The sequence below is a fragment of the Suncus etruscus genome, chromosome 20 (genome assembly GCF_024139225.1).
Source record: "Suncus etruscus isolate mSunEtr1 chromosome 20, mSunEtr1.pri.cur, whole genome shotgun sequence".
Taxonomy (NCBI): domain Eukaryota; kingdom Metazoa; phylum Chordata; class Mammalia; order Eulipotyphla; family Soricidae; genus Suncus; species Suncus etruscus.
Genome location: NC_064867.1, coordinates 25,653,921 through 25,677,954, shown reverse-complemented (window position 1 = coordinate 25,677,954; position 24,034 = coordinate 25,653,921). Strand labels below are relative to the sequence as shown.

Here is a 24,034-nt window from a genome sequence, read left to right as displayed (position 1 = left end):
AATCAATAGTACAGTGGGTGGGAATTTACTTTGGCTGATCTTAGTTCAATCTCCAGAGTCCCATGTTGTCTCAAATCCCACTAGTAATGATTCCTAAGTACAGATCTAGGAATAACCCCTGAGCACTGCTATATGTGGCCCCTCTAAGAAAAACCAAAACCAAAACCAAATAAAACAAAATGATCTTACTTTCATCTTTATTTACTCCAGGAACATTTAAGCATTAGAGAAATTTTGAAGAGATCTGTTTTGTTTCTTTTTTTGGTTTTGTTTTTTTGTTTTTAATAAGATAGAGTCTCTCAAATTGTACTTAGGAGATCAGAGAATTTTTTGACAGCCTGGCAACTTTCTGCCAACTAAACCAGAGGTTCAGTGTGAGGGCTTGAGGATGCTTTTTGGGCCCTGTTGTACTGAGAAGTACCTGGCTTAACAAAATGGTGTTCAGAGATCTCCAGACTGCATTCAGAAATTCTTGCGGGACTCTCTGATGCTAGGGATTGAATTGAAGTCAACTGCACACTAGAAATAATGCCTTAATCCTTGTATAATTTTTTCAGCCCCAGGGATCTGATATTGTAAGCTGAGTTTTTTAACGGGACATTAATTAGAGAAGGATAGTGTCCCATACACTCTTCTTTGAATTTTTCCAGAGTGCTAAAAACTTTAAGCTTTTTCCATAAAATTCAATACATAGAGCCTTCTGGGTAAAGGAAAGGAATATTAATTTTAATTTACTGTTTTAGATCAATAGCTTTATAGCTATTTGCTGTGTGGACAAATGATTACTCACACTATCTCTGAACACTAGTTACCTGAATACTTTCAGACATTTGAAAACAAAATGTCAATTTCAGTACTTAAAACAAGAGCCAGTACTTTAATTCATTTATAATGACAAAAGAGTGGGATGAGGGAGAACAAAAGCCTTATTTGATCATTAGCTTTCAGTGAAGATTCATGGTAAATCAATATTCTATAAAGATCTGAAAAGTGGGTCTTATTTTGGGGTTCACACTATTGGAAAATCTCATGTTCAGAAAGTGAAATGAAGAAAACCCAACCATAAGAAAACATCAGAAAACAGCCTTTCCAAAATTCCTCTTGAGCTTCTTAAATGAATATTTTTATTTCTATCTTGAGACTAAAAATTTCACGCTTGAGAAAACATTGTTTTAACCCCTGAACAAAAAGCCATTTAGTGACCGGAATAAGTTTTTTGCCTTCAAGGAAAATGGTCTGGTTAAAACATAAATATTGGCAGAAATGTCAAAATGACAACGAGTAATCTTGAGAACTGTCCCCTATAAAAAGCCACTTTAATTCATTGTGTATATTACTAAAAACACAAATCTAGTAAATAAGGTCCCAAGGTTTAGTTAAATAATTCAAACTGACAGATGATTTGGTGGGTAAAGTGATCCTAGAAATTAAATTTGGGGACTAAGTCCAGAATCGGAAATAAGACAGCTGAATCCTCTAAATCAGAGACTTAGTTCTTCAAATCAAGTGGGCTCTCAATTTATAGTCTTAGAAATTCTACAAGTATATCTGTCCTCCAATCAAGCACTCATCAAAATTAGTAAGAGACAAGGATAGTTTTGGAAAAAAAAATGAGGAGAAAGCAAAAGTTGGATTTTCAAAGATTCATCTAGTATAGCAATAGTGAAAACTGAAAGGGGCAATAAAGGAACAATAAATAAAATGAAATGGAGAAGGTAAACCACACTAGTAGTTATAGAGGGTGGGAATTAGGATATGTTTAATTGGTGTTTTGAGTCTTTAAATAGTCCTGGTAATAAGAAGAACAGAAACTGGTAAGGGAATTCTTTGATATGACTGCTAAGTACTACTAGGTAACTTTTTTGGCAAATATCTGAAACTCTCTGGGAAATAACTTTTGTCTATAGAGATAAGGAAATTTTTAACAAAAATATGAAATAAGAGAAAAATACATTAGACTACAAATAGCCCATAATCTATAATGGTTTGTTTCTTGTTTTTGCTTTACAATTGTGCAAAATTGATATACATTCCTGAGAAACTATAATTTGGATTTTGAGAAATCTTCTTTTCTTAGGCTAACAATCTGTGACATGAGACATTCTGGTAGAATCAGGCAGTGGCTAAGCATGGAAGTTTCCTAGGGTCTACTAGGGTGGAAGGCATAGGCCCAAGGTGCCTACGCTGCTTGCAGTTTTGAATGTAATGTTTTGAATTTTCTATTCCCATTCTGTCTACAAAATTATAAATTTGTTTCTGAAGCCGTCAACTCGTGTGTGGAATGATTTTGCCCAATTCTAGGCTAATGTCTGTGTTCTGAGCATTTTACAAGTAGATGAGGCTAAGTTAGCATGTTCTATGGAGTAGGTCTGTGAAATGCATTGAATCAATATACAATTAAAGAGACTTAGAGATGAATTAACTTTATAAGTGAGAAAATGAAGGTGATGGGCATTTTTCTAAGCTATGCATAATTAAATAAGAAGCCATCTTATTATATATACATACATATATATACATACATATATACATACATACATATATATACATACATACATACATACATACATACATATATATATATATAAATATAAACCAGGCTCTAAGTCTGGTTTGTTTGAGCCATACTAGAAATACTATCTGGTTTCCTTAATTTGAAATTTTCAGTTTAAGAAGAACTGGCACTCTCTACTATATTTGTACTTGTCTTTGTAGCTTATCACTATTCATTCCAGCCTCATCACCCCTCAACTCTCAGCCTGACTACAACTACAAAGGACAACATTCTTTCTTGATGGAGTAATGACTTCACAGAGAGTATTTTTTAAAATTTATCTCTGCATTCATGGTTGCTTTTTTTTTTTTAAAGATAACTTACTACTTGGGACATATACTACTGGGTTTTGACATTCTACATGGTTTTATTTCACTCAGAGGCTCCATGTTTCAAATTTTTAATTTTCAAATCAGTATGTCATGTGAAATAGGAAATTAATGTTGGATATTTGTCTGAGTTCATCAATTACACTTCAAATTATAAGACCACAAAGCAGTATTTACAAAGAAAAGTTCCACGTTATTAATTACAGAGTTTTTTTTTTAATGTGTTTATGTCTTTTCAAAACTTTGAACTTCGAGTTTAGAATAACATTTTGGGGAAGAGCTGTTGAGGTTCTGGGAAGTCTTTCAGCACATGTACTTTTATACACACACAAGGAGAGGGATAGAAGCCTTAAGAAGAGAGCTCAGAGATAAGTTAAGAAATTCAGATGAATGGAGTGACTGCACGACCTGCTGCCTTTCCCACAAAAAAAAAAAAAAAGGTCATACTATTGAAAGGAGGGAAGATTGTGGGAGTAACTTCAAGTGTTTAGTAGAACAATTGCAACTGAAGTACTATTGTCTCCATTGTTCTAATATGCTGCATGTAGGGATGAGTGGCTGTCTAAGCAAGCTGCTAAGAGGAGCAATAAGATTGCTACAGAACAATGCTACAGCCATCAACCAATATCCATTCCAAGGCATATAGGGACATCTGAGACTGAGACATATTTACCTTACTCAAAAGAACCAGGGTTCAGAGATTTTTCTCAGCAATATGTAGAATGAAAACGAGGAATAGAAGAAAATGGAATCTTTGAAGAACCCATGAATAGGACCAGTTTCATATGTAGGCTCTGATTAGAGCAATCAATATTTGGTAAGTGTGGTAAATGTCATCAAGCCACAACTTTCTGGTAGCAGTTCTCTTTTCCCCAGAGAAATAAAGCTGACATGAAAAAGGGAGCAACAGGATAAGGGGGAGAAATAACCAGTGGGGAAAATGGATGGTATACAAATCATGCACAGTCATGCATAATCTCCTGTCTCATGGAAGGTGGGCAGACTTTGGCAAACTGGAAAAGTAAAGCAACTTTAGCTGAAAGTCGAAGTTTCAAGAATGGGATGGACACACCAATCACCAATAAAGTGTTACTTTTTTCTAAAGTTAGATTTGGGGCCAGGCCAGGGAAAAGCAGCCTCCATAAATTCATGCAACGAGCCAATGGCTGACAAAAATGCATTTACTATATAACTACACCACAGGTGTCCTGCTTATTCTAAGTAAAGTTCAAGCATTCATTTTTCACTTAATGTTCACAGGAATCTTTTGAACTGTCAATCAAAAGATGCTGCTGCCACTCATAACTCACAGACGAGAAAATTAAACTATGCCCATCAAGTAGTGATTTACATACTGCCCAGTTGTCCATCTCCAGTGCTGCCTCTTAAGTGCTATTTTGCTCTCCCTGGCAGAAATTCATCGTTAGCATTTATGATAGTGGTTAGATAGACTTGCAGTCCACCCGCTGGACCTGTTTATAAAAAGAAAAATTCATCTCTCCCTTATGACCTTTCCTTTCATCTGCTGGAAAATTTTGAAAGGGTGAAAGCTTAAAAAGAAATTTACTGATGCTTGAAGTCAAGTTTCATCACAAGGATATAAGCCATTAAGGATGAATCCTGGGTGAGTGCAGGCCATACTGCAGACTGGTGAAAGTGGCCCCAACAACAACAAAGGGGCTTGTGGTGGCAAGTCCATGGTAAGTGCAGGCTGATCTTCTTACCAGAAAGAGTGGCCCCAACAAAAAAAGGTTTCTGTGGTTTATCCATTCACATAATTAAGAGGCCAAGTAGCCTCAAGATGACCTCTCTCCACATAAACTCCCCTGTGACTTCCCTGGCATTGGGGAAGATAGACCATAAGGAACCACATTAAAACTGCACAAAACTCCACCATACCTTGTGGGCAAAGATTAAAATCGGACAGATCCAACCAGTTCTAATCTCCTTTATAACTTCTCTGAAATGGAATTCAGAGTGGAATTGCTTAGGATGCTCAATGAGTTCAAAGAAACAATGGAGTGGACTGCCAATAAAACACAGGTGGATATGAGAACAGAAGTGAGAAAATACAAACAGAAATGACACAACGTGGGGCTGGAGAGCTAGCATGGACGTAGGGCGTTTGCCTTACATGCAGAAGGATGGTGGTTCAAATCCCGGCATCCCAATATGGTCCTCCGAGCCTGCCAGGAGTGATTTCTGAGAGTAGATCCAGGAGTAACCCCTGAGTGCCACTGGGTGTGACCCCCCAAAAAACAAAAAACAAAATAAAACAAAAAAGAAATGCCACAACTTAAAAACTAGTTAAGCAAAATGTAAAATTCAGTGGTAGGCTTCACTAACAGAGTAACTGCTGCTGAGGACAAAACCTTTGAGCTCAAAGATGAGGTGCAGGAAACCTACAGACAACAATAGAAGATGAAAAAAAGTCTAAAAATAAATAAAAAGAAGATGAAAAAATCATATAATAAGTGAACAGACAGCAATAGAACTCTGGGATAAATTCAACAGAAATAACATGAGAATCATTTGGGTCCCATAAAATCAGGAAGAAAACCCTTTTGAAGAAGCAACAGTTAATGACATCATTGCTGAGAAGTTTCCAAAGCTGGTGAGTGCATGTACCCACATCCTAGATGCCTATAGAGTACCAGTTTAAAGAGACCCAAATAAAAACACCTCAAGGTACATCCTACTTACAATGATGAAAAGCATAGATAAAGAATACCCAAAGCAGTAAGATTAAAAAGGAAAATTACATGCAAAAAAAACATCATTTAGATTTACTGAAGATTCATCACAAGCAAACTCCCAAGCTTGAAGAAAGTGGTGGGATATAGTGAAAAAACTAAATGAAGTGAATGACACCAAGAACACTTCACCAACCCAGAGTCTCATTCAAGTTTGAAGGAAAGATACATAGCTTCACAGAAAAACAACAGCTCAGGAATTTTACAGACTCAAAACCAGGCCAGGGGGAAGGCAGGAAGCAATCTGGAGACATTGGTGTCAGGAAATGTGAAGTTGGTGAAGGATGTTAGATACTGTGTGACGGAAACTCAATTATGAACAACTTTGTAACTGCATCTAACGATGAGTTAAAATATATAAATCATAAAAATAGATGCACCTTGAATACACATACTGAAGCTCTGGAGCAGTCTGGGCAGCTTTGGAGACCTAGTGTCTAGCAACCCCAATCCATCAAACAGTCTTTTTCTTTCTATCACCAGATCCAGAGGATGTAAAAGAGCTAGATGAAGGAAAAGAAACAGAGAGAAGGCAGCATTAGATACTTACTGCTCTCACCCCCTGCAGTACAGATGTTGCGAACGATCCTCTTCTTGACCTTTTTCAGCTCATCGAAATTATGAACTGTCAGTTTTTTATTTGCGGTCCCGGTGATTTGTACTAGTTGCTGGTCATCCACATTCCCGATGCCCACAGAATAGATGTCGATGCCTTTATGCCTCAGCTCTTCAGCTGCCTGGGCCACTTCGTCCTGGGACCGGCCATCCGTGAGGACCAACAACACTTGGGGGACACCTGCAATGATCCGGCTGCCTGTGTCTGGCAGGAAGTAACGTGCCACCTTTTGGAGTGCAGCCCCAATATGCGTGTATCCAAAGAGCTGCTGAATGTTTTCAATCTGCTGAGAGATTTCTTCTTTGCCTCTGAAGGCCCCCAGTTGGAACTCTGACCGGTAGGAATCACTAAACTGGGCTGCTCCTATGTGCACTCTGCTAGAGCTGACATCAAAGTCTTGAACCACCGATGCCAAGAATTCTTTCATCTTCCTGAAGTCATCGGAGCCGATGCTGTTTGAGCCATCCATGAGGAAAACCAGGTCTACTTTTTCAATTTCACAATCTAGAATGACAAAAGAGGCCCCACACCATAAGATCATTAATGTTGCTTTAACCCAGCTAGAATAAATTCCACATGTGAATAATATCTAGAATTACTATTCCTTCCTTCCTTCCTTCCTTCCTTCCTTCCTTCCTTCCTTCCTTCCTTCCTTCCTTCCTTCCTTCCTTCCTTCCTTCCTTCCTTCCTTCCTTCCTTCCTTCCTTCCTTCCTTTTCTTTCTTTCTTTTTTCTTTCTTTCTTTCTTTCTTTCTTTCTTTCTTTCTTTCTTTCTTTCTTTCTTTCTTTCTTTCTTTCTTTCTTTCTTTCTTTCTTTCTTTCTTTCTTTCTTTCTTTCTTTCTTTCTTTCTTTCTTTGTTTTTCTTTCTTTCTTTCTTTGTTTTGAGCCACATTGGTCTTGCTTAGGGGTTACTTCTGGCTATGCACTCAGAAATTGATCCTGGCTCGAGGGAATCATATGGGATGGCAGGGATCGAACCATGGTCTGTCCTAGGTCATGTGCACGCCAGGCAAATGCCCTACCACTGCGCCACCACTCCGACCCCTAAAATTTCTATTTCTGAAGAAGATTTTGGTCTCCTATGCCATACTTTATAGGTACAGTTATTGGAGAGAAATTAAATAACAGCTTATCCAGGAGGCAAGAGACCACCTAAACTCACCCCTTCTTCCATGGTTCTCTTGGACCATTCTTGTAGGCCTGAAGTCAAGTCCCTTCCCACTCCTCCCATCCTTGTAAAATTCCAGAGAATAAAACCTTGGTCTCACTTGCAGTCTCACCTTAAACTTTCCAAAAAAGTTTAGTGCCAATAATAACAGAGTCAGAAACAACAACATATTTATGTATCTTTATAGATTTGAACAGAGTAAAAAACATCTTTATTTTTGATAGTGTTTCCATGGACAATTGAGCAAATGATTGCATTTTTTAGTTATTCTGGCAAATTGAGGATGTGGCTTTAAAATCATTTCTTTTAGGGACTAGATTCCATGCCTAACAAAACATGCCAAGCATGTTATGCCAAACATAACCAAACATGAATTAAGCTTCAATTTCATATCCTAGCACTGCCTGGTTCCCTGAACACTGGATGTAGCCCTGGCGGCTTCTAAATATGAATGCAGGTAAAGTTTCCAGCCTTCCTTTTAGTACTAGGACCATCAAAATCAAATCTAATCATGCCTTTCCATCTACACTAGTCAATTCTTCATTTAGCAGCCTCATTCTTCTCTGATACGGATATGAAAAAATATGTTCTTGATAAAAATAATTGTGACCAATGCAGTATAGTTTAGAATGCTTCTCTTGAATTTATATCGTGCTGTCAGACAAGATGATGAAAATCGATAGGTGAGCTGTGCTTATAATATGCTTATGTGTGGTCCTGAGCTTTCAGTAAGCGTTATTGTTTTCAGAATACCCTAGAGATTTCACCACTGACCTAATTAATGCTCACTTTAGCCTTAAGAAGGAAAAGTCTAATATTCCTGCAGTTGAGATACACAAGTAAAAGGTAAAAAAAATATGGTAAATTACTCCTTCAGGATATTCTTGTTGTTAAATTCTTTTGTAAGGGAAATGTACTTTTATCATGTCAAAGAGAGAGCTTTTAGTATTAAAAAATCCATTATCAACTTCCACAGGGTGCTCTAAAAAGACTGATTAAACAACACTGACCAGAAAAAGGCAAAAAAAATTTTTTTCAGTAGGACTTGGACAAATGAACTAGTTGTGTCAAAAAAAGAGAAGGCTAGCATATAAAAACCAGAAGTTAAATAATTTTTAAAAGAGACTGTGCCAAGATGTTGGAATCTAGATTAAAAATGATTCAACTGATAAGAATACTAAGTAATTTTTTGGTAAAATATATTTTAATGAACATTAAGAATTTTTTTTGTGCAGTGCTCAAGGGTTACTCCTGGCTCTATGCTCAAAGATTGTTCCTGGCAGGCTCAAGGAGTGCTTGGAATCAAACCCAGGTCTGTCCTGGGATGGTCATGTGCAAGGCAAATGCCCTACCACTGTGCTATTGCTCTGGCCCAACATTAAGGAACTTCAGTAGGTCACAATAAAGCAAAAGTATACAACGTGAGAGAATAAATACAATTTGAGATATATTACATTCAATCTCTTGTTACAGTGACAAAATCTGTCTAAGAGCAAAGGAAGTTCCACTATAATTTGGAAACATCTGATGATGAAACTTATTTAATATCTGTTTTTTTCCACTTAATTAATTCTTTAATTTAAACACCATGTTTACAAGATTGTTCATAATGCAGGTTTTTTCCCCCACAGATAAAGTTGTTCATGATTGAGTTACAGTTATGCAATGTACAACAAGCTTCACCAGGTCACATTTCTTGTCATTAATGTCCTCAGTTTCCCTCCCACTGGCCTTCCCCCACCTGCCTCTGGGGCAGGCATTTTAATTCTCTCTTTCACTCTATTTTTTTGATATTGTATTTTGCACTATTGTTAATTAAGGGGTACCATGTAGATCACTTTATCCCTTTTCAGCATTCAGTTCTTTGGACTCTGTCCAAACCATTATATGTGGAACAGAAATAAGCAAAGGAGCAAGAGATTTTTCAACCTGATGATGTCAGACAACCTTAGCTGGTATTCACAGAACTGGGTTTCTCTTGCAAAGAGTAGGAAAAATTAATGTAGGGGAAAGAAGCATAAGCTAATTTGTGTTTCAAAATAGGCTGCTTCTACTACCCAAAAGTAAACCTTTCCTACTTGCTGTTATTTGGTTGGCTATTTTTGGGATGTAGGCATACAAAATATTTTTCTATAGAAAGCAATAATAATAATATTCTCTTTTTTTTTTTGCTTTTGGGCCATACCCAGTGGAGCTCAGGGATTACTCCTGGCTCTGTGCCCAGAAATCACTTCTGGAAGGCTCAGGGAACCATATGGGATGCCAGAAACTGAACCTGGGTCTGTCCCGGGTCAGCCGTGTGCAAGTCAAATGCTCTACATCTGCTATCTCTCCGGCCCCAATAAGAGTATTCTTAAATTAACTTATTAACTAACTCAAAATAACTTATCAAATAATATAAAATAGAAATATGCTAGCACTAAAATATTTACAGAGAGGGTACCATATTTTAATAAAGGTTTGCTTCAAAGTGGTGGATCCCATATGGTTAGTTTAGGATAAAGGCTATAAGAATGCAATGGAATAATTTCACTTCCAGAGAAAGGATGACTACCACATCCTTGTGGTTTTCACTCTGAAATGGGACCACATTGAAATCTCTATTAAACAACTAGTATACCATCTTTTCTTTTTTTTGAAAAAGCTGTTCTCAAGGGTTCTTGGTTTGGTTTCCCCCCCTCACTTTGTGGGTATTTAAGAACAAAAAGGAATGAACACGACTTACCTACTTTTGAAGAGTTGCACACACTGGCTGACACATCTGAAAATATGCCTTTCAGGCCTCCAAAAGTCTTCACAAAGTAGTACTTGTCATTTGATCCTGCCATGGCTAGCAGCTCCTCAGTATTGGCACCATCAATGCCCACGACCAGGACCAGAATGCCTTTGTCTCGAAGAGCCTTGGCTGTGGCATTGAGTCTATCTGAATCATGGGATTCCCCATCAGTGATGACAATGAGGACTTGGGGGACGCCCTTTTGGAGGCGGCTACCCAGGGCTTCGGTGAACATGTGTTCTGAGAAATGTAGGGCCTTTGCCGTATAAGTACTACCCCCGATGGGTTCATCTTTCTGGAGGGCTGAGATCACCTCTCTTTTTGTATCAAATTTGTTCAGATAAAACAACACCTCTGGATTTTCAGCATATTTCAGAGCCCCAAATCGAACCTTATTCTTGCCAATATCAGCTTTTTTTACCAAGTCAATCATGAAGTTCTTCATGATAGTATATTCATTAGAATCAATGCTGCCAGAGCTGTCAATTACAAACACAACATCTAAGACTTCAATCCGTTTGCATTCTATAAGAGAAAGGAACACAGCTGGATGTTAGCTTAAGCCATGGTAAGGAACTTCCTTCCCACCAACCATTTTTTGTTTGGGATGTTATCCTGTCCATGGAAACAAGCTGTTTCCCTGGACAGCACATTCATGCTTGGTATACATACATATTTGTTCTTAGTAATAGTCAGTGAGATGACAAGACAAATGTGAAGAGAATCCTACTTGGGTGAAGGCAAGAAGGGACAGGTGACAAGCATTTTTTAGGAACCAGCATTTCAAATGCTTTGAGACTACATTTAAAAAATCATAATTCCTGGAAATTTTCCTGTATGAAAAATGTCTTCAACATGTTTTTCATTTATATAAATTTGTCTAATTTGAATTGACTGGGATCATGAGATTTTATTCTTATGATAAACCTTGGAGAATGACCAAATAAGAATAAATTTGGCAACACTGTATATTTCAATGGTTTCATAATAATTGCCTTTCCAAGGTTACATTTTCTTCCCCCTTTTCACTTTCTTGAAATGTCTGTTTCCATTATTGGGCCTCATCCTAGAAAAAATAATCTCATTTTATTCTTTGCTTCACTGAGTTGTCCTAGCATGTTGCTTCCATTATATTTTTTAAACCTTGGTTCAAAGCCATGATAAAATAAACCAGGAAAATCCCAATTAATAATTAACCCCTGTGTATGCAGTACATTCTTCAATAAGGTACAGAGTTCCAAACTCCAATGTATTCATTCTGGGGAAATGGGATTGTACAATAGCAAATTTCTTAGTCCTTATGTAACACTATATCTCTCTGGGCTTTATAAAGGTATGTTCCAAATGTTAAATCATCCCTTGTGAAGAAATAGAATTGTGAGAAAGTAGCTATTTCTCCCTGGAGGCTCACATTTCCATCTTTGACCAGCTGCTTGCTTGCCATTTGGGAGGACTTCTATAAACCCAGTGCCAGTTGATTTACCCCACGGATTGGAAACCATGTGTACAAAACTCCTTAAAATAAATTTCAAGAAAAGCTAGTTCTACAAAAAGAAAGAAAGAAAGAAAGAAAGAAAGAAAGAAAGAAAGAAAGAAAGAAAGAAAGAAAGAAAGAAAGAAAGAAAGAAAAAAGAACGGAAGGAAGGAAGGAAGAAAGAAAGGAAGGAAGGGAGAGAGAGAAAGAAAGAAAGAAAAAAAGAAAGAAAGAAAGAAAGAAAGAAAGAAAGGAAGGAAGGAAGGAAGGAAGGAAGAAAGAAGAGAGAAAGAAAGAAAGAAAGAAGAAAAAAGAAAGAAAGAGAGAGAAAGAAAGAAGGAAGGAAGAGAAAGAAAGAAAGAAAGAAAGAAAGAAAGAAAGAAAGAAAGAAGAAAGAAAGAAAGAGAAAGAAGAAAGAAAGAAAGAAAGAAAGAAGAAAGAAAGAAAGAAAGAAAGAAAGAAAGAAAGAAAGAAAGAAAGAAAGAAAGAAAGAAAGAAAGAAAAAGAAACTGTCTTTATGGTCTTGGCTGCCCTGGGGACCATGCTGTCCCAGGGACTGGGGGAGAGGGAATTACTCAGTGTTGGAACTCTTTGCAGAATTCAGATTTATTCTGGATAAAATGACAATTAAATGCAATATAAATGCATGCCACAAAATAGTTCACAGTCACCAAACCTTTCAAGAAGAGCTGAAAAAAAAAATGACTTTTGATAACAGAATAATGCTTATCTTTCTTCAAACTTCATTAGCTGGTTATTTTCTTTATGGTTTCATAACAGGAGAAGGGCGATAACTTTGAAATATCTATTGCTCAAGTTTCCATACAATATTCCAACTTTATGTGATTTAATAAATGTAAAGATATTTTTACACACATAAAAATGGGCATATCTATAGTAGGGTCGCAAGAAAGTTATTTTGCCCAGAAAATCATGTTCTCTTCCATTAACCCAGACAAAGTCCAAGAATTCCATATACGGGCTAGATCCCCATATATGACTTAAAGTTGAATCATCTCAATGGTATAGTTCACACTCTAAAAATGACTTGGGACCAGGCTGAACTAGACACCAAGATTATTACCTTGCTTAGCACCTACCCAAGGCCTGACATATTCACCCACTCCCTTTCTGAAGACATCTCTTACACACTTGACTTATCTTCTAGGGAACTTGATATAAGACATAGTAGGAAACTAGTTTTCTTAAATGAAGGATCATTCTCATAAAGAGTTTAGATAAACCAAGATTGCTCTTCGCTGTCTAAGTCATCAATAATGTTGAGAGAACATATATCTTATAAGCATATCAAAACCCACTAGGATCAGAATGGCATTCATCAAAAGTCAGTGTTGGTGGGGATGAGGTAAAATGGAAACTTTATTTTCAGTTGGTGAGAATATTGTCTGGTCTGCCTTTCAGGAAAACAGTGAAGACTTATTTTTAACAACAACAACAACAACAACAACAACAATAATGCTTTCATATGACCCAGAAAACTCACATCCTGGCATCTATTTCAAGAACACAAAACAATTAATTTTAAAAGATGTATAAACATCAATGTCCACCGCAACACAGTACAACACTTAGGACATGGAAACAAACCAAATATTCAATGACAGATGAATGGATAAAGAAGCTGTGATATATATATATACACAATGCAGCTGCAATACTATGCAGCTATAAAAAAAAACTGAACTGTTGCAATTGTCTGTGATTTAGATGAAACTGGAGGGCATAATGTTAACTAAAATGAGTAAAAATATAATGGTTAAAAATAAGGAAAAAATGAATATTGAATGATTTCACTCATCTGTGATATATAGAAAAATAAAACAAAGGAATAGACAGTAACAAGTGATGAAAAATTGCTTGATTCTGGATTACAAAACTAAGATTACCAAGCAATGGAGGGGATGATGAGTTGGACTAGAAATAATATAAGAGGATTGGTGGAGGATTGCTGACATTTTGGTGGCAGTGGTGGAATTTTTTTTTCATATAAAATAAGGAAGCTTAAGAGAGAGTATAGAAGTTAAGGTGCTTGCCTTGCATATGTCTGATCTCTGGCACAACATATTGATCCCAGAGCATTGCCAGAGTGATCTTGAAGCACAGAGCTAGGAGAAATCCCTGAGCACCATTGGATATAGCCTCCAAAGGAAACAAAATAAAATCAAAACACAAATTAAAAAAATAACAAAATAATACCCTGGGTACAGGGGGGGGAACCATTAGGATAAATATTACCATTAAACAAATGGTTTACAAAATTCTAATAGAAGTCTCTTTTAACAACATGGACACATGGTGTATAACTAATCCCACTAACAACTATGCCTAGGCTTACCTTCATGGGGGCTGCATATTCCAAAAACGAGATCATCTTCAATGTGCTGCAGAATGTCAAAATTCTCAACATAAAAAACCAACTCTGGCTTTCCACTGATCTCTGTAAGCTGGGTGACATTGGAGCCAAATACCCCCACAGAGTAGATAATTATGCCTTCTTGCCGTAGTGCTTCTGCTGGGTCCTTAACTATGTCATGAGCTTCGCCATCTGTGATGAGGATAAGAAACCTCCTGACATTGGGCCGGGCCCCTTTTGCAGGACTAAAATATTGAGACACAAAGGTCAGAGCACTGCCGGTCATGGTGGTTTCTCCAATGTGTTCCATATCTTCTATTGCACTGAAAATTTCACCTTGGGATGTATATCTGTTGAGTGGGAATTCTTCCTTGTTAATGTGGCTGAACTGGACGACACCAATTTGTACCCGATCTTCCCCAATCTGAGATTTGCTCACAAGGTTTTTCATAAAGGCTTTCATTTTGTCAAAGTTTTCAAGGCCTATGCTGCCAGAACTGTCCACCAGAAACATGATGTCGGCTTTCATCTCCCTGCAAGCTGCATGAGAGAAAGTGACATATTTATTCCTGATAGTTTCATGTAAAATATTGTGTGACCAGGGATATAAAAAAAAACATAAATCTATTTTAGACTTAAGTATGTGCTAAAGATTGTTAACTGGCAAATACAGAATCAAAAGCAAAGTAAAGGAGATTATTCTGCTTGTGATTTGCTTTGATCTGTACCTTGGGGTTTTTCATCTTTACCCCACTGTCATTTGGCAAAGAGAATTTTATGGTTGAGGATAATACAGGCATTGAAGAATTTTAAATGATGTTATGAACAATCTCTGATCCAGAGAACTCCATTAGTTTTGATACTCCAGAATATTTCTAGAAATTGCCAGTGAGTAAAATTTATCTCTGCGAAAATTACTGATGAAAGGCTAAAAGATATATGCAAGTATTACTTCAGAGTCGTGTAGATAAATCTGAACTATTAAATTCTTAAAACCTAACACATTTGATTAGATCACAACGCAGGGTCTTGTTATCTCTTCTAGCAAAGACATGTGGGTAAGAGAACAACTCTAAATATCTTTCTAAGGCTGCAGATATTAACTATAAAAATGGTGCCATAGCTCCTTAGGTTTGTTCTGAAGAACAAACACAGTTACACTAATCAACAAACACCCAACTTGAAAATTATTGTTTCCTTAACCTGCAAAGTTCTAATTCATCTGAATAACACAAATATAATTTACTCTGCTAAATGTCAGCATTGCACGATAAAATAAAGAACCAAATGCCCTATACTATTTTAACTCCAGCCCCTATGTCGTAGCATCATAAACAAAAACATTTCAAAATATTAATCTGTTGGAATCCTTCCTGGTATGTGTTAAATACTTTCCTGTTGGAAAAATATCCTTATACTTTCATATTATTTAAAAATAATTTTTTAAAAAGACAACCCGTGGTAGTTCCTACCTTCTTCAGTACAAATTTCTTGAACAACCTGGTTTCGGATGTCTTTCAAAGCATCAAAATCATGCACATAGTAGACCCCCTTCTCGCCTGCAATTTCTCGCAGCTGGGTTTGATTGGCCCCATTCACCCCAATGGCGTGCACATGAATGAATTCATCTCTTAGCCTGTGTGCAGGCTCCACGACACTGTCCTTGGATGTGCCACTGGTTAGGACCAGAAGATGACATGGTACTTTGTTTCCTCGCTGCTTCCTGGCTTTCTGTAGTAGCCCTAGTGTATAGTTTAGAGCAGCACCTGTGCGTAGGCCCCCGTCCATCTGTCGAATATTCTCGATGGCCTTTACCAAATCATGCTTGTTAGAATATTTGTTGATCTCAAATTCCAGGTCCCAGCGATCAGCATACTGAACGGCCCCAACCCGCACCTTTTGGGGAGCAATGTTGAACATCCTTATGACATCTGACAAAAAGGTTTTTGTTTCTTGGAAATCCGTGGCCTGGATGTTTGCTGAGCCATCAATGAGCAGATAAATGTCTGCTTCTTCTGTATCCTCACAACCTAAAATGGAAGTCAACAGTTGAATGTGACATTGGGAGTCCCTTGAGTAAGATATAGGAGAAGATATGAAGTAGAACAAATATAGATTTTTTTTGGTACAAGAAAAAGAAAAAGTATATAGGTTTAAAAGAGATGCTTTTTGTGGGGGTGGGGCACACCACTCCTGGCTCTACACTCAGAAATAGCTCCTGCAGGTTTGGTGACCATATGGGATGATGGGGATCAAACCTGGGTCAGTCCTGGGTTGGCTGCATGCAAAGCAAATGCCCTGTCACTGTGCTATCACTCTGGCCCCTAAAAGAGTCATTGTAATGGAAGCTACAAACTGTTATAAAATATGTCTGGAGGATGAAATATAATTAGCAAGACTGCATTGCATATTTATGTTTTTTTTTTGTTTGGTTTTTGTTTTGGAGGGCACACCGGTAGTGCTCAGAGATTACTTCTGGTTCTACACTCAGAAATTACTCATGGTGGCTGACGGGACCATATGGGATGCTGGGAATTGTAATCGGGATAGTCCTATACAAAGCAAGAACCCTACCCAAATACTATCACTCCAGCTCTGTTCTGCATATTTGAAAGTTGTATTTTTTGTTTGTTTTACTATTTTTAGGATCACAACCAACAGTACGTAGGGACTTCTCCTGGCTATGAACTTAGGAATTACTTCTCTCAGGTTTGGGGGACTAAATGAGAGTACCTGTGGAGCAAGCCCATGTTGGCTGCATGCAGAGTAAATGCCCTACCTGCTGTATTACCCTTTAACCCCGAAGATTGTAAATTTTAAGACAGTAGATTCTAAAAGTTCTCATCACAAGATAAAAATATTAACTGTGTGAAGATGTATATTAGCTAGCTTTATTGCAGTGGCTATTTAACAAGATATACAAATATCAAGCCATATGCTGCATACCTGAAACCTGAAATAAAATTAATGTCAATTATATATCAATAAAAAAGACACCCATGTGACTAACAGAAAATGGAGGAATCTTAGCATCAGTTGAATCAACTGAATTGCTCTAAATAGCTTAACCCCTTTGGAGAAGAGTTTCTGTCACAAATTTCTGGCACAAATTGGGCAAATTGGAGATAATAAAATGTGATAGAGAAAATTTGAAGATTCTTATTATGAGTCACTTCTTTCATTAGTGTGTAATTGTTTAGTAAAAAAGTTATAAACTGACTTTATGTTAAAAACTGAAGAAGGTATCTTAATAGACATTATGGACCTCTAAGCTCTGTTTCTTGAAATCTCAGATAAATTGCCAACAATAAAGATTCTATCAGTGTCATTTTTAAAGTAGGACAATTACACTTTATAGTAAATGAGCTATAAATATTTGTGATCGACTATATATGTCACACATTTGACATTTCCACAGCATACTGGTATCTAGAAAATACAGAAAATATATTGCACTCTGTCTTTCTAAACTCACAGCTATAAACTTACACCAAATTGATAGATCTAAATTGTGCTTCCTATTCATCCTCCAAATTGAATGAGAAAATGGAAAGGAAAGCACAAAAAGAAAGAAGAGCTGGAAAACACGAGGGACATGAGAAAAATATCAAAGGATGATAATTGGGAGTGTTTGTGTCTAATGAAGACTCCAATAAAGTGGCACAAAAGAGGAAGTAAGAGAAATGTCTCCCCTTGGTTTCAATGTAGGAACTTGCATTTTCTCCCAATTGATCCATCACATTATCATGCTAATGTAATGTTTATTGTGTAGAAAATTATGAACTTACTTTCTGCTGCTTGCTCAGCAATCCCCTTTATATATATTATACCCAGAGAGACAGGAGAAAAAGGAAAATAATGGGATGAGTTTTTCCCTGAGTAAAGGCTCTCACCTGACTTGAGTGTTAGAGTGCGCTCTGAGAACACGGAGACGGTGTGCGTGATGTGGTTCCGCAGCTTCTTCAAAAATGTCTGGTTGTGAGCAGCCAGATGGGAGAAACTTTCCAGCTTAGAAACATATTGCTCTGCAGGGTGAGATGCTATCTTTTTCAGCTGGGAGTGGTTGGCCCCCTCGATGCCCATGGTGAAGACAGTCACACCTTGGCGCCGGAGATTGGCAGCTGCTTTGGTTACATTGTCTTCTGATGGCCTATGAGCCATGAGCACAGCGATCTGGGGCACTCCCTGATTCTTCCGACTACCAAGCTGGACACTGAATACTTCCTTCCTGATCTTTCTTATGGCAGCACCCATGTAGGCCTCCCCAGCCAATGGAGAGAGATTCTGAATATACTGAAGAAGTTCTGACTTATTCACACCCTTGTTCAGTGGATTTATCACCTTTGTCTCATTGCTATAGGCCACCAGGCTAACTCTCATGCAGTTTTCTTTTATGTCAAGAGCAGATATACTTTCTTCCAGGAATCCTCTAATATAATCAAAGTTCTCCAGGCTCCCATTGATGGCCATGTCCAATAGAAACACTAAGTCAGCAACAGAAGGGCCTTGGCAAACTGTAAGGAAAAGAAATGAATAAACATATACTTAGATGGAGGTTAGGCATCTCTGCAGGTTAGGCATCTCTGCTCAGCCTTACAAAGAGACACAAAGACTTAAAGAAGAATGGAAATATACTGGAACATAATACTGGAGCTCAGAACAAAGAGTTCTGAATTCAAATAGGATGTCTTAGCTAATCTTCTGCTCCAATGTCCTTCTCTGTAAAATGTGTAGAGAATTGCTATGAAGGAATAAATGAGATAACACACTAAGCCTGGGCCCTGTCACATAAAAGTCATTTAATAAACAATGACAACTGTTATATTAAATTTATTTAAGCATTGACATAGTTCTAGCCTGTAGTTATGGTCTAAATATTTTGAGCAGAAGGTAATGTAATAACCATTATGTTTTTAATTCTTTTAGTTGGGAATGATAATGGTAATAGGATTCATATTTTTGTGACTTACCACAAGAAAGTGTTCTCTACCAGTAGACAATTTAGTATGCCATCTTGTTCAATCCAATTTAAGAATAAATAATGGAAGCATCCCGTTATTTATTTGTATTTGTACACTTTGAAAAAGAACTTGTGCCTAATTGGAATGATTTTCAAAACTCTCAGTCATTCTTTTGATTAAGAACAAATGAAGAGTAGGTACAAGGTGGAGCAGAACACAGGAAAGCTAATTTACAATAGAACAGGGAGAGATCTTGTGGCTGAAACTATAGGAATAAGGACTCAAACCTTGCTTTGAACAACAGTAGATCAGGTCACGTTACAAGAACATCTGAAAATACCTCTGCCAAATATGGGATTGAAACTACCTGAAGTAACTTTCTTCCAAGGTGTTCTATCCTCTAGATATGAAGATTAATATGCTAAGTGAAATTGAATTAGAGAGGGATAGACAGAGGATAATCACTCATTTGTGGGATATAAGAAAAGCAAAATATAATATGGTAATAATATCCAGAGACAATAGAAATGAGGGTCAAGAGAACCAGTCTATGATAGGAAGCTTGCAATAAAGATTGGTGAAGGCACTTAGGGTAGTGAATGGTCCTCTGTGACAATGACAGTTGGAACTGATCACTCTGAACAAGAACTGATTGCTAACAGGGGAGAAAGTGATATGCATGGCGCCCCTTCATTAGCAATAGTGCAAGCCACAGTGTCAAAAAAGAAAAAAAAAAGACAAAGAGAGTGATAGAGAAACAGACTGAGAAGTAAAATGCCTGCCCCAGAGGCAGGTGGGAGAGGGTAACTTGGTACTTTTGTGGTGGGAAATGGGTGGTGTACATTCTATGACTGAAACTCAACCATCAACAATTTTGTAACCATGGTGCTTAAATAAAGTAACTATATTTAAAAAAGTGTTCTGTTCTCATCTCTCTCTGAGTGATCCAAGACCCACCTTCTACATGAACATCATCCATGACTCCATCCTGGTACTTAGTTGCTTCTTTGATGATGTCAGTCATGTTCTGGGAAAATGTGCTGAGGTCTCTGACTGTCCGAAGTTTGAAGTGAAATGGACCCGTGGCCATGGTCCTCAGGTTCTCTTCAGAAGCCTTCTGCATCCCCACGGAGATGATCCTCACCCCATCTTTTCGCAGGGCCTGTGCAGCCACCTCCACATCATCCTCAGATTCACCTGAGGCCAGGACCACCAAAATGGGGGGGAATTGCTTCTTATCTCTGCCATTTGTGGGTCCAGAAAAATAGGTCCTGTGGGCTTCCTGGAGAGCGTTTCCTATCTGTAGGGAGCCCCCAAGGAACCCGAAGTTCTTCTTGATGTGGTTCAGCATGGGGTTCTTGCTCTTGTAGGTGCTCAGTTGAAATTCATTATGTAGTGTGTTACTGTACCGGGCCAGCGCCACACGGTACTTGTTGGCCTCTATAGGGAGACTGTTGATCATCTTGGTGATGAAGGTTCTCACATGAGGGAAGGACTTGCTTCCCAGCTCATCAGAACTGTCCACCAGAAACACAACATCTGCATACCTGAGGTCTGCAAATTCAGCCAATCAAAACAAAGCAAAAATTAAAATAATTGCCACCCATGTTTAATGCCAATCACTATAGCCAAAACTTGCTTATCTTTGTTATTATGTCTTTATTGACCTGCCAAATGACATGAAAATACGCCCCAAATTAGATGTGTTGTCAGAAATTGTTTCTTGAGCTGATTTTTTTAATAATTAGCAAATTATTGATTACAAAAGTAAAACTTAAGATTTATTTTATATAATTTTGAGAAATAATTTCTCCTATTATCTTTTTGAACTTTCAGATGTTTTACCTCAATTTATATCAACAAGGTGCATTTTTTTTTGTTTTTTGTTTTTGGGTCACACCCAGCAATGCTCAGGGTTACTCCTGGCTCTAACTCGGAAATCACCCCTGGTAGCTCAGGGGGTTGAATTGGGTCCATCCCAGGTAGGCAGATGCCCTATCACTGTGCTCCAGCCCCCTAAAATATAATTCTATATTATAACTACATCAATAGATCTATATTGATATTCTATAATTATATATTATATTATACTTATGTTATATTAATAAATTAATATATTGTATTATATTACATGAATAGACTACATTAATGAACTGTTCAAACTTTATTCTCTACTAGATTCAATACTCAACCTATAGAACTAATTTTCATTCAAAGGCATTGCTAGTTTTATTTTTTGTTTGGTTGTTTGTTATTTTTGGCCACACTCTGTAGTGCACAGGTGTTACTCCTGACTCTGTACTCAGAAATTTACTCCTGGTAGTCTTGGGAGACCATATGGGATGCTGGTGATAAAACCCTTGTAGGTCACAATGGCAAGAAAAATGCCCTACTTACTATGCTGTTGCCCTTGAGAATCACTAGGCTTAAGTACAAACTATTACCTACTTGTTCTATTGAATTGAATTCAAATTCTCACTTGAGTGTAAAATGCATTTTTGTGATTGTTGTTGTGAAAAAGAAGAAAATGTATGACATATGTCTAAGAGAATATTATGTAAGTCAAAAAGTTCTGGAAATCCTAACTTTATCATCAGTTAACTTCCAGTTTTGTCAGACATTCAATAATCTTAGGGCTTAATTTACCTCTCCTTTAGAATGAGTATTACACTTAAAAGTACCTAAAGTCCCTCTCACTCTGAGATTCTAATTACTACCATTGCTACTAGAAAAAATTGTAATCAAAATCAAAATAATTTAAATATACAAATAACATTAAAAAACATTTTAAAATATCCTATAGGGGCCGGAGGGATAGCATGGAGGTAAGTGTCCGCCTTGCATGCAGAAGGATGGTGGTTCAAATCCCAGCATCCCATATTGGTCCCTGAGCCTGCAGGAGCAATTTCTGAGTATAGAGCCAGGAGTAACCACTGAGTTTATGCCCAGGTGTGACCCAAAAACAAAACAAACAAAACAAAACAACAACAACAAAAAACATATAATTGAACCATACCACATGAAGAGTATATGTGCATTGTAGCGTTTCTGAACACTAGATCAGAAATTAAAAAAACTTCGGTAATATGGACAAATGAGTAGATAAAGAAAATGTACCTGGATTAATCGTGGAATACTAATCAGCTATTAAAACGATTAGGTACTGCTAGTTGCAATATTGAACCATATTGTACTTTGTTTTATTTTCATTCTATTTACTTATTATTTATTTTTTGGTCATACCCATAGGTTATCAGGCTTATTTCTTGACTCTGAGCTCAGAGTTCACACCTGCCAGGGTTTGGGTGACCAAATGAGGTGCAAAGGATTAAATCTAATCAGCTCTATGCAAGGCAAGCATCCCATCTACTGGGTCTGGCCCAAATTTTAATGTTATCAATAGTCTGAACTCATTCTCTTCTGGTCTTGAAAAGTACTTAATTTCCATTAGATGTGATTCCTCCGATGATTATATAGCCAGAAGAATCTCAAGGGAATAAATAAGTGAATTAGCTTTTCCTCTGAGAGAACGCTATACTGGAGCTCTTCCAAGAAGGTCAGGGGATCCCTCCCTGGGATGCCTAGAGCTCAAGAACTGAAGGGACTTTTCTATTTATGAGTAAGATCTATAACTTCAGTGATAAAAGGAAATGCAGACCAGCTGGCACAAGAGATAAATTGGGTTTTGGATAAGGCCCATCACTTGCCTGAGTATTGGAAATTGGTGGGGAGCATTGCTTCCTTATAAAAATCTTGACATCAGCCTAATGAAATATCCAAGGAAAAGTTCTCTTGGGAAAAATCAAATTTATCTCTTCATAAGACTTGCTCCCAAGGTCAGGGTCCTTGAGGAAGTCACAGAAATCAATACAGTTGACTGTACTAAAGTGATTTATTTAATATTTAATTACATAGAAAGTAGTTGAGGCAGTGAAGGGTATGCCTGGACTATGATTTAATGTTCATGGGATCTATATGGCTGGCAGTAGAGAACTATGGTACTTTCTCTGTAGGCAAAATGTGTTTTATGACAAGTAGTTTAAATAAAGAAAAATCTGGATTCTTAACATATGATACACCACTGTAGCACAAAATGACGTAGGAGATATTCCAAATTTTCTAAGCCTTGACCTAATATTGAGAGAGAACTTCCAACAAAACTTTCTAGAATGAAAGGAGTTTTGAAACAGAGAAATATTATATCTTTCTGTTCTTTTTGATTTTGTTTGTTTGTTTGTTTTTGTGCCACACCGTTGATACTCAGGGTTTACTCCTAGATATGTGCTCAGAAATCGCTCCTGGCTTAGGGGGGGCCATATGGGACGCCGGGGATCTAACTGTAGTTCTTCCTAGGCTAGCGCTTGCAAAGCAGATGCCTTACCTCTAGCGCCACTGCTCTGGCCTTTTCTTTCTGTTCTTAACATGGAATGAGGTCCATATATAAGATCATCTTTCAAGAAACTTGGGTATCATAAAAAGAAAAAGACTTAACACTTTCCTACCCTTACCACCTATCAAAAAACAACAATATTCTCAACTTTCAAGATCAAATTAATATATTATATATTTACATATGGAAATTAAGAAAAAAAATTTTTTTTCCTCACCAGAATCTTGGCTCATAGAAACTTGGGAACAAATTGTTAGGAGAAACAAAATCAGCAGCATTTTCATAGTATGACTTGAAACTTCTTCACTTAATACCTGAAAAGGAAAAATACAAACATCTAAAACTTCTGTGGATATTCTTTGGAATCAAGACACACACATAAGAGGACATATTATATAATTGATCATAATGTGGGCAAAGGATTTTCAAGTTTCTTTAACCTTTTGAATGGTGAAGTTCCTCTGAGGACCATGAACTCCTGACCTTGTAGAGTTATTTTTCTCCTAATCTTCAGTTCCTATGGAAACATGATTTAGGATTGTCAGTGGACATAGCCATGTACATGCTAGTTACAAAAATATGATGTGTTCCTATTAATCATTTTCCTCTTTCCTTGTACTTTCTTATCCACTTAGGAAC

At 37.3% G+C, this 24,034-nt stretch overlaps 1 protein-coding gene across 1 annotated transcript in view; it reads right to left on the bottom strand.

Moving 5' to 3' along the window:
• Positions 1–23,679, bottom strand: part of LOC125998218 (collagen alpha-6(VI) chain-like) — a 126,923-nt gene extending 103,244 nt beyond the window's left edge. Inside the window, exons 1-7 of the mRNA XM_049766485.1 lie at positions 23,613–23,679; positions 19,963–20,559; positions 17,938–18,558; positions 15,517–16,074; positions 14,027–14,584; positions 10,146–10,721; positions 6,187–6,756 (exon numbers count right to left, since the gene is read on the bottom strand). Coding sequence (XP_049622442.1) covers positions 6,187–6,756; positions 10,146–10,721; positions 14,027–14,584; positions 15,517–16,074; positions 17,938–18,558; positions 19,963–20,559; positions 23,613–23,679 — 3,547 coding nt within the window. The remainder of the gene's footprint in view (positions 1–6,186; positions 6,757–10,145; positions 10,722–14,026; positions 14,585–15,516; positions 16,075–17,937; positions 18,559–19,962; positions 20,560–23,612) is intronic.
• Positions 23,680–24,034: the final 355 nt, after the last annotated feature.